The sequence below is a fragment of the Salvelinus alpinus genome, chromosome 4 (genome assembly GCF_045679555.1).
Source record: "Salvelinus alpinus chromosome 4, SLU_Salpinus.1, whole genome shotgun sequence".
NCBI classification, from domain to species: Eukaryota; Metazoa; Chordata; class Actinopteri; order Salmoniformes; family Salmonidae; genus Salvelinus; species Salvelinus alpinus.
The window spans coordinates 80,792,191-80,804,210 of NC_092089.1; the positions used below are offsets into that span (position 1 = coordinate 80,792,191).

General features: G+C 42.9%; 1 protein-coding gene across 1 annotated transcript in view; it reads right to left on the reverse strand.

Annotated features, from left to right (window-relative positions):
• LOC139574522 (mediator of RNA polymerase II transcription subunit 12-like) overlaps nt 1–12,020 on the reverse strand; it is a 48,538-nt gene extending 36,518 nt beyond the window's left edge. The window contains exons 1-6 of the mRNA XM_071399188.1: nt 11,855–12,020; nt 10,959–11,063; nt 10,653–10,844; nt 10,121–10,280; nt 9,672–9,847; nt 355–465 (exon numbers count right to left, since the gene is read on the reverse strand). Of these exons, the coding sequence (XP_071255289.1) occupies nt 355–465; nt 9,672–9,847; nt 10,121–10,280; nt 10,653–10,844; nt 10,959–11,063; nt 11,855–11,956 (846 nt within the window). The 5' untranslated portion in view covers nt 11,957–12,020. The remainder of the gene's footprint in view (nt 1–354; nt 466–9,671; nt 9,848–10,120; nt 10,281–10,652; nt 10,845–10,958; nt 11,064–11,854) is intronic.

The following is a 12,020-nucleotide window of genomic DNA, read 5'->3' on the forward strand; positions in this document are numbered from 1 at the left end:
CAAGTTACTTCTTCCACATGAAATACGTGGTTTGCTACTGGATGGAGAATGAAATTCATCACTGCATTAGGAGAAAGATAGCCTAGCGGTTAGAGCATTGTATGGCATGGCCAGTAACTGAAAGGTTTCTAGTTCGCATCCCAAAGCTGACAAGGTGAAAAATCTGCCGATGTGCCCTTGAACAAGGAACCTAACCCTAATTGCTCCGAGGATGTCTCAGGGAGAGTGGGAAAAGCAAAAACCACATTTCCAATTCACACATGCATATTAATACACGTGTGAAATAGGACAAATATAAGCACCCACCAAATTATTATTAAGATGGGAGCTAAAGGGATGGTATAGCGGCATTACCTGTAGCAGGAGGGGCAGCAGCAGCTTCAGAAGCTCATCCTCTCCAGGTCGGACTTTCTCGAAGCATTCCAACACCCACGTCAGGAACTCGTGTCTATCTAGCATGCCATCCTGGACACAAGCAAACAACCGTTTGTAATTGCTTGTTCTTCTACAGCATGAAGTATTTATGGCAAGTTAAAGTGATGCTCCAGAACTTTGTATAATTTCATCCATTAGTTTTGAAAGTGGCGATCACGAGCGAAAGCGGGACCCCGTTTTTTGTGTGTACTACGTCATCCACTTCCTATGATAAGTTACACCATGCATTTTTTTGTTGTTGCAATTTGTATGATATGTTATGAACCTAATTGGTACAATTCATGCTATGAGTTTGTTGTGCTTAAGATCCCGCATCTTTATGCAATTACTCCATTTCACTATTAGTCAGTGTAAACAATGTGCTATATGATGCGGGCGAGCAAGAAACGATCATCCAAAAAATTCCCAAACTGTTTTGTCTTGCTTGTGATTCTATCTGGCCTTAGTCATAAAATGCATACATTGTCTTATCGGTTACCTCATAGTGTAGTTGACAACAGAAATGGCTCACCCTCTAAATAGAAGCTAACTTGCTAGCTGTTAACTGCTATTTTTCCCCTAATGAACCTGGCATGCAGCACGTTGCTTATGCAGTGACATAGTGAAATAGGGTTATACTACCATGACAGACAGCTGTGTAATGACAAAAAGCAAACATTGAAGTCACAAAATTCTAACCAAGTAACAACTCAATCCATTTAAAACTGTTTAGTGAATATATACATTTACATTTAAGTCATTTAGCAGATGCTCTTATCCAGAGCGACTTACAAATTGGAAAGTTCATACATATTCATCCTGGTCCCCCCGTGGGGAATGAACCCACAACCCTGGCGTTGCAAGCGCCATGCTCTACCAACTGAGCCACACGGGACCACCTGTGGACGTCGGGCCCTCATACCACCCTCATGGAGTCTGTTTCTGACTGTTTGAGCAGACACATGCACATTTGTGGCCTGCTGGAGGTCATTTTGCAGGGCTCTGGCAGTGCTCCTCCTTGCACAAAGGCGGAGGTAGCGGTCCTGCTGCTGGGTTGTTGCCCTCCTACGGCCTCCTCCACGTCTCCTGATGTACTGGCCTGTCTCCCGGTAGCACCTCCATGCTCTGGACACTACGCTGACAGACACAGCAAACCTTCTTGCCACAGCTCGCATTGATGTGCCATCCTGGATGAGCTGCACTACCTGAGCCACTTGTGTGGGTTGTAGACTCCGTCTCATGCTACCACTAGAGTGAAAGCACCGCCAGCATTCAAAAGTGACCAAAACATCAGCCAGGAAGCATAGGAACTGAGAAGTGGTCTGTGGTCACCACCTGCAGAACCACTCCTTTATTGGGGGTGTCTTGCTAATTGCCTATAATTTCCACCTGTTGTCTATTCCATTTGCACAACAGCATGTGAAATGTATTGTCAATCAGTGTTGCTTCCTAAGTGGACAGTTTGATTTCACAGAAGTGTGATTGACTTGGAGTTACATTGTGTTGTTTAAGTGTTCCCTTTATTATTTTGAGCAGTGTATATATACACACATATATATATACACACACACACACACACACACACACACACACTAGAGGTCAACCGATTATATGATTTTTCAACGCCGATACCGATTATTGGAGGACCAAAAAAGCCGATACCGATTAAAATCTGTCAAATTTTTATTTATAATAATGACAATTACAACAATACTGAATTAACACTTATTTTAACTTAATATAATACATCAATAAACTCAATTTAGCCTCAAATAAATAATGAAACAAGTTCCATTTGGTTAAAATAATGCAAAAACTAAGTGTTGGAGAAGAAAGTAAAAGTGCAATATGTGTTATGTAAGAAAGCTAACGTTTAAGTTCCTTGCTCAGAACATGAGAACATATGAAAGCTGGTGGTTCCTTTTAACATGAGTCTTCAATATTCCCAGGTAAGAAGTTTTAGGTTGTAGTTATTATAGGAATTATCGGACTATTTCCCTCTATACGATGTGTATTTCATATACCTTTGACTATTGGATGTTCTTATAGGCACTTTAGTATTGCCAGTGTAACAGTATAGCTTCCGTCCCTCTCCTCGCTCCTCCCTGGGCTCGAACCAGGAACACAACGACAACAGCCACCCTCGAAGCAGTGTTACCAATGCAGAGCAAGGGAAACAACCACAGGCTCAGAGCGAGTGACGTTTGAAACGCTATTAGCGCGCGCTAACTAGCCAGCCATTTCACTTCGGATACACCAGCCTCATCTCGGGAGTTGATAGGCTTGAAGCCATAAACAGCGCAATGCTTGACGCACAACGAAGAGCTGCTGGCAAAACACACGAAAGTGCTGTTTGAATGAATGTTTACGCGCCTGCTTCTTACTACCACCGCTCAGGCAGATACTTAGATACTTGTATGCTCAGTCAGATTATATGCAACGCATGACACGCTAGATAATATGTAGTAATATCATCAACCATGTGTGTCATCAACTAGTGATTATGATTGATTGATTGTTTTTATAAGATAAGTTTAATGCTAGCTAGCAACTTACCTTGGCTTACTGCATTCGCGTAACAGGCAGTCTCCTTGTGGAGTGCAACGAGAGAGAGGCAGGTCGTTATTGCGTTGGACTAGTTAACTGCAAGGTTGCAAGATTGGATCCCCCAAGCTGACCAGGTGAAAATCTGTCGTTCTGCCCCTGAACGAGGCAGTTAACTTCTTGTGAATAGGGGGGCGCTGTTTTCACTTTGGGAAAAATCGTGCCCAAATTAAACGGCCTCGTACTCTGTTCTAGATCATACAATATGCATATTATTATTACTACTATTGGATAGAAAACACTCTGAAGTTTCTAAAACTGTTTGAATTATATCTGTGAGTAAAACAGAACTCATTTGGCAGCAAACTTCCACACAGGAAGTGAAAAATCTGAAAACGAGGCTCTGTGTCAGGGCTTGCCTATTCAATTGGCTTTTATTTATCGATATGTATGCACTTCATACGCCTTCCACTAGATGTCAACAGGCAGTAGAAGGTTGAATGGGGTGTCTAGCTTGATGTGAGGCCGAATAAGAGCTTTTGGAGTGGCAGGTCCGGTATTTTATCAGTTTGACGGCGCGCGGGGGAACTCGACATTGTCTTCTGAAAAGCGTTCGGTATACACGGCGAATTGCTCCGGCTCTGACTTTATTTGATACATCCAGGCGCAAACATTTCTTGGACACGTGAGCTCGAAATGGCTAGCCAAAGTTGCTAATTCGACAGAAGAAATGTACATTCTAAAACCAAACAACGATTTATTCTGGAAATAGGACTCCTTGCACAACATTCTGATGGAAGCTCAAGAAAGGTAAGAGAATATTTATGATGTTATTTCGTATTTTTGTGGTAAATGTTGGCTCCAACAAGGCGGAGAATATGTGAGCGCTGTCTCACAATACTGCATGCTGTATGTTCTACTAAAGTTATTTTAAAAAATCTAACACAGCGGTTGCATTAAGAACCAGTGTATCTTTCATTTGCTGTACAACATGTATTTTTTAGTAAAGTTTATGATGAGTTCTTTGATTAGATGACTGTCCAAAATATCTCCGGAGATTTTGGTGAATTGTTGCTACGTATTCACAATGTATAACCACGATTTGCAGCTCTAAATATGCACATTTTCGAACAAAACATAAATGTATTGTATAACATGATGTTATAAGACTGTCATCTGATGAAGTTGTCCAAAGGTTAGTGATTAATTTTATATCTATTGCTGGTTTTTGCGAACGCTATGTTTGCGGTGGATAAATGGCGTTGTGTGTTTGGCTATTGTGATGAGCTAATATAATTCTATATTGTGTTTTCGCTGTAAAACACTTTTTTTTTTTTTTATCGGAAATATTGGCTGGATTCACAAGATGTTTATCTTTCATTTGCTGTACACCATGTATTTTTCATAAATGTTTTATGATGAGTATTTATGTATTTCACATTGCTCTCTGTAATTATTCTGGCTGCTTTGGTGCTATTTGTGATGGTGGCTGCAATGTAAAACCAAGATTTGTAGCTATAAATATGCACATTTTCAAACAAAACATAAATGTATTGTATAACATGATGTTATAAGACTGTCATCTGATGAAGTTGTTCAAGGTTAGTGATTAATTTTATATCTCTATTTCTGGGTTTTGTGAAAGCTACCTATGCGGTGGAAACATGGTGAAAATATGCCGTTGTGTGTTTGGCTATTGTGGTTAGCTAATATAAATACATTGTGTTTTCGCTGTAAAACATTTTAAAAATCGGAAATTATGGCTGGATTTACAAGATGTTTATCTTTCATTTGCTGTATTGAACTTGTGATTTCATGAAAATTATATTGTATGATATCCCTGTCCCGTTAGGCTAGGCTATGCTAGTCAGCTTTTTTGATGAGGATGCTCCCGGGTGGGTATCACTGAAAGGTTAACCCACCGTTCCTAGGCCGTCATTGAAAATAAGAATGTGTTCTTAACTGACTTGCCTAGTTAAATAAAGAGTGTAAAAAAATATATATATAAAAAAAATATAAAAAAATCGGCAAAATCGATGTCCAAAAATACCGATTTCCGATTGTTATGAAAACTTGAAATCGGCCCTAATTATTCGGCCATTCCGATTAATCAGTCGACCTTTAATACACACACGTACACACACATACATAAACTCAGCAAAAAATGACCCTTTTTCAGGAACCTGTCTTTCAAAGATAATTCATAAAAATCCAAATAACTTGGGATGTAATAGGAATATGTACATATAAATATATGGATGAGCGATGGCTGAGTGGCATAGGCAAGCTGCAGTAGATGGTATAAAATACAGTATATAGATATGAGTAATGTAACATATGCAATTTCATATGTATATACTGTATTCTAGTCATTCCACTCTGACATTGCTCGTCCTAATATTTACAGTATATATTTCTTAATTTCATTATTTTACTTTTAGATTTGTGTGTATTGTTGTGAATTGTTAGATACTACTGCACTGCTGGCGCTAGGAACACACGCATTTCGCTATACCCGCAATAACATCTAAATAAACTCAGAAAAAAAATAAACGGCCCTTTTTCAGGAACCTGTCTTTCAAAGATAATTCGTAAAAATCCAAATAACTTAACAGATCTTCATTGTAAAGTGTTTAAACACTGTTTCCCATTCTTATTCAATGACCCATAAACAATTAATGAACATGCACCTGTGGAACGTTGTTAAGACACTAACAGCTTATAGACGGTAGGCAATTAAGGTCACAGTTATGAAAATTTAGGACACTAAAGAGGCCTTTCTACTGACTCTGAAAAACACCAAAAGAAAGATGCCCAGGGTCCCTGCTCATCTGCGTGAACGTGCCTTAGGCATGCTGCAAGGAGGCATGAGGACTGCAGATGTGGCCAGGGCAATAAATTGCAATGTCCGTACTGTGAGACGCCTAAGACAGCGCTACAGGGAGACAGGATGGACAGCTGATCGTCCTCGCAGTGGCAGACCATGTGTAACAACACCTGCACAGGATCGGTATATCCGAACATCACACCTGCGGGACAGGTACAGGATGGCAACAACAACTGCCCGAGTTACACCAGGAACCCACAATTCCTCCATCAGTGCTCAGACTGTCCGCAATAGGCTGAGCGAGGCTGGACTGAATGCAGGTTCTCACCAGACATCACAGGCAACAACGTTGGGCACAAACCCACCATCGCTGGACCAGACAGGACTGGCAAAAAGTGCTCTTCACACCTCCCGGATGGCGCAGTGGTCTAGGGCACTGCATCGCAGTGCTAGCTGCGCCACCAGAGTCTCTGGGTTCGCGCCCAGGCTCCGTCGCAGCCGGCTGCGACCGGGAGGTCCGTGGGGCGACGCACAATTGGGCTAGCGTCGTCCGGGTTAGGGAGGGTTTGGCCGGTAGGGATATCCTTGTCTCATCGCGCTCCAGCAACTCCTGTGGCGGGCCGGGCGCAGTGCGCGCTAACCAAGGGGGGCAGGTGCACGGTGTTTCCTCCGACACATTGGTGCGGCTGGCTTCCGGGTTGGAGGCGCGCTGTGTTAAGAAGCAGTGCGGCTTGGTTGGGTTGTGCTTCGGAGGACGCGTGGCTTTCGACCTTCGTCTCTCCCGAGCCCGTACGGGAGTTGTAGCGATGAGACAAGATAGTAATTACTAGCGATTGGATACCACGAAAGTTGGGGAGATTATTATTTTTTTTTTATAAAAAAAGTGCTCTTCACTGACGAGTCGCGGTTTTGTCTCACCGGGGTGATGGTCGGATTCACTTTTATCGTCGAAGGAATGAGCGTTACACCGAGGCCTGTACTCCGGAGCGGGATCGATTTGGAGATGGAGGGTCCGTCATGGTCTGGGGCGGTGTGTCACAGCATCATCGGACTGAGCTTGTTGTCATTGCAGGCAATCTCAACACTGTGCGTTACATGGAAGACATCCTCCTCCCTCATGTGGTACCCTTCCTGCAGGCTCATCCTGACATGACCCTCCAGCATGACAATGCCACCAGCCATACCGCTCGTTCCGTGCGTGATTTCCTGCAAGACAGGATGTCAGTGTTCTGCCATGGCCAGCGAAGAGACCGGATCTCAATACCATTGAGCACGTCTGGGACCTGTTGGATCGGAGGGTGAGGGCTAGGGCCATTCCCCCCCAGAAATGTCCGGGAACTTGCAGGTGCCTTGGTGGAAGAGTGGGGTAACATCTCACTCTCACATCTCTTTTCTATTTTTACCAATGACCTGCTACTGGCATTAAACAAAGCATGTGTGTCCATGTATGCTGATGATTCAACCATATACGCATCAGCAACCACAGCTAATGAAGACACTGAAACCCTTAACAAAGAGTTGCAGTCTGTTTTTGGAATGGGTGGTCAGTAATAAACTGGTCCTGAACATCTCTAGAACTAAGAGCATTGTATTTGGTACAATACTGACTGTTACTTTTGATTTTGACCCCCACCCCCTTTGTTCACGGACACATTATTACATTTCTGTTAGTCACATGTCTGTGGGACTTGTTCAGTTTATGTCTCAGTTGTTGAATCTTGTTATGTTCATACAAATGTTACACATGTTGGGTTTGCTGAAAATAAAACGCAGTTGACAGTGAGAGGACGTTTCTTTTTTTGCTGAATATATATATATATATATATATATAAAATATACACACACACAGTGCCTTCGGAAAGTATTCAGACCACGTGATTTTTTCCACATTTTGTTCCTTTACAGCCTTATTCTAAAATAGAGTAAATTAAAAATCCTCAGCAATTTTCACACAATACCCCATAATGACAAAGCGAAAACCGGTTCAGACATTTTTGCAAATTTAAAAATAAATAACAGAAATATTCAGACCCTTTGCTATGAGACTCGAAATTGAGCTCAGGTACATCCTGTTTCCATTGATCATCCTTGAGAAGTTTCTAAAACCTGATGAGAGTCCACCTGTGGTAAATTCAATTGATTGGACATGATTTGAAAGGCACGCACCTGTCTATATAAGGTCCCACAGTTGACAGTGCATGTCAGAGCAAAAACCAAGCCATGAGGCCGAAGGAATTGTCTGTAGAGCTCCGAGACAGGATTGTGTTGAAGCACAAATCTGGGGAAGGGTACCAAAAATGTCTGCAGCATTGAAGGTCCCCCAAGAACACAGTGGCCTCCATCATACTTAAATGGAAGACGTTTGGAACCACCAAGACTCATCCTAGAGCTGGCCGCCCAGCCAAACTGAGCAATCGGGGGAGAAGGGCCTTGGTCAGGGAGGTGACCAAGAACCCGAAGATCACTCTGCTCTAGAGTTCCTTTGTGGAGATGGGAAAACCTTCCAGAAGGACAATCATCTCTGCAGCACCCCACCATTAAGGTCTTTATGGTAGAGTGGCCAGACAGAAGCCACTCCTCAGTAAAAGGCACATGTCAGCCTGCTTGGAGTTTGGCAAAAGGCACCTAAAGGACTCTCAGACCATGAGAAACAAGATTCTCTGGTCTGATGAAACCAAGATTGCTCTTTGACCTGAATGCCAAGCGTCATGTCTGGAGGAAACTGGCACCATTCCTACGGTGAAGCATGGTGGTGGCAGCATCATGCTGTGGGGATGTTTTTCAGTGGAAGGGACTGGGAGACTAGTCAGGTTTGAGGGAAAGATGAATGGAGCAAAGTAAAGAGAGATCCTTGATGAAAACCTGCTCAGGACCTCAGACTGGGGTGAAGGTTCACCTTCCAACAGGACTATGACACTAAGCATACAGCCAAGACAACACAGGAGTGGCTTCAGGACAAGTGTCTGACTGTCCTTGAATGGCCCAGCAAGAACCCGGACTTGAACCCGATCGAACATCTCTGGAGAGAACTGAAAAGGCAACCAAGTCATGGACTGTTCTTTCTGCTAACGCACGGCAAACGGTACCCGGAGCGCCAAGTCTAGGTCCAAAAGGCTCCTTAACAGCTTCTACCCCGAAGCCATAAAACGGCTGAACAATTAATCAGATGGCCACCCGGACTATTTACTTCGACCCCTCCTTTGTTTTTACACTGCTGCTACTCGCTGTTTATTATCTATGTATAGTCACTTTACACCAACCTACATGTACAAACTACCTCGACTAACCTGTACCCCCGCACATTGACTCGATACCGGTACCCCCTGTATATAGCCTTGTTATTGTTATGTAATTCTATTGTGTTACTTTTCTACTAGTTTATTTAGTAAATATTTTCTTAACTATTTCTTGAACTGCATTGCTGGTTAAGGTCTTGCAAGTAAGCATTTCACGTTAAGGTCAACTACACCTGTTGTAGTCGGTGCATGTGACAAATAAAATTAGATTTTGATATAGCTGTGCAGTAACTCTCCCCATCCAACCTGATAGAGCTTGAGAGCATCTGCAGTGAAGAATGAGGGAAACTCCCCAAAGTCAAGGGGTCTGAATACTCTCCGAAGGCACTGTATATCAAAATTAATATAACATTTAGCAGGCACTTTCATCCAAAGCGACTTACAGTCATGTGTGCATACATTTGATGCATGGGTTGCCACGGGAATCGAACCCACGATCCTGGTGTTTCAAGGGTCATGCTCTACCAACTGAAGCATATTTATTTTGCTTATCAAACGCATCAGACATGGCAGATACATAGGTCCCCGGTGGAGACAGACGTGGAACCTGCGATAGGCAGGCACACAGACAAACCAAAGGACCAACCAACCTGGAACATGAACATGGCCAGCTTCTCGTTGTACTCCCACTGCTTCATGGCCGTGTCCACCTCGGCCGGATTGGCCGGGAGGGGGGAGCCACAGCCCTGGCTGGGAGACTGGCGGTAGAACTCGGCCACCTTCTGCAACTGCTCCCACAGGTACTTAGTGATGATCTGAGTCCATTCTGCAGTGCAGACAGAAAGAACATACAGTTAAGAGTTCAATTCATCCCAGTGGCATATGCTTCTGTTAATGCAGCATGACTGAGCAAAATTCTAGAGATGTAGCAGCCTATCTTTTCTAAATGGCAGTGAACACTCAGGATATTGGAATGTTCCATTATTGAGGAGTTTTGGCCACAGGGGGCTAGCTGGAACATGCTCAATCATTTTTAAAAAACGATGTTGTTCAAGGGAGGATGGTTAGGCTATATATTTTTTAAGGAGTGCTTGATTACCTATGCAGGGGTCAATCACGTGCCGCTTCTTGACTTTTGTTTCTGTGATGGCGGCGTGATACGCACAGGTCATCTTGATCATCCATGCCGAACGCATCACAGGTACTGTGTACTTGGCCAAGTAGCCAAAAACCTCCTCCTTTTTACTAAAGATCGGCACCTGGTACACAAACCCAAACAAACCCAGTAAAGGAAGATGCAGCAGAAAAATAACATACATTTTTTATAATTTACAAGTCTGTCTTATAAATCGCAACGTAGTTACTTTGAATAATATTAGGAAGATAGTGTATAAGTCTCCCAAGGCAGACATATTGCGGTTAAATTTGAGTTGGTCACAGGAAGAATAGGGCCACGTTCAGCAGTCAAACATGTTGGAACTTTGCAGATATAAATGTCATGAATAGAGCCAGCATGATTCCTTAGTCTACATGTCAGAGTCTTGTTTGTTTTACATACAGTAACATATTTCTATCACAATGTGATGCTCTGCTGAACGTGCCCCCAGGGGTGTTTTGGTACAAAGTCCTACCTTCTTGGCCAGCTGGGTGAGGGGTTTAGTCCCAGCCAAGTCTGTAAACCAGTTGTTGATAGAGCTTTGTGACCTGGCAGTAACGAGCCAGAAATTGTCCTTCTGGTTGACCTGAGGCTTCCGTTTGCCTGTGTCTGGAAATGTGTTGTAGCGCAACTTCTCTGCAATGATGCTGCTGAAGTTTGAACTAATCTGTTTGGGTAATAGGAAAATATACTATGAACAAGAGATCCTACAACATGCATCATTATTCACTACGTGTGTCTGATACAGATGACAAAGAAACAGTGATGAGTAGAAGATCACCTTTGAGGGATTGAAGTTGACATTTTTAGCACTTCCATGTTCATCCCCAGACACAGCCGGTTGATTATTAAATCCTTGCTTCACATTCAACGCAGTCAATTCATCCTGGAACACAAATTATTTACATTAGTTCTCTATTGTGAAATTCAAACCATGCAGTTGATGAAGTCACCCAATGAGCACATGTACTGGACACTGGATACCACATTCTCCACCTTTGTTTACAAAACAAACGATTATCTCAGTGGGGGACTGCTTTGCCAACTAGGTAACTAGTTAGCTACATGATCAAATTGAGTTGAGCTTGTTAGTCAATTATTTAATTTGTTTTACTAAGTATTAGGATCCCATTCCACGTATGCCAGAAACGTTAAGTGACATGTCAAAGTAGCTAAATACATCATGACCATGAATGACGACATTTAACTAGCTAACCTGCGGTAGCTAGTTGCTAATAACGCTAACGTTAGCTAACTATCTACCAAGCTGCTCCAAATGTATCCTAGTTGTGTTGCTAGTTAACGTTATTTGAAATGCAAACAACGGTTCGTGAAATATTTGTTAATTTGAAAGTTAACCAAATTATATTTGTCGTATCATTTAGCTAGCTAGCGTTAACTAAATTACGACTTAACGTTAGCCCCATAGAAAGCTATCAAGATAGCTAGCCAGCTAGCTGGTTGGTGTTTTCAGTGCGAGCAGGCAAACTGACAAGCCAAGTAGCTGTTCATTGTTATTACTAGAGAGACTGGTTTGGGCCTGATAGCCGTCTGGTGGGATTAACGTTAGCTAACGTTAGCAACCATAGCGTAGCTAAGGGCTCCTTTCCAAATAGGCTCTTTGTGTCAATTTCTCTTTGCAACGTTGGTTTGACACACGATTTAAGTTTATCTGACCTCTTTTTGCTTTGGGTCTTGTGGATAAACGTCCGGAGGTCCGAGTCGTGGCCGCTTCAGGGGCCGGTGTTCGTAACTTAAGATCCCGAAAGCAGCCATCATCCAGCGGCATCACAGCCAAGGCTTTCCCCTTTCCGTTCGAGTCTTGGAAGCCGGAAGAACGCCG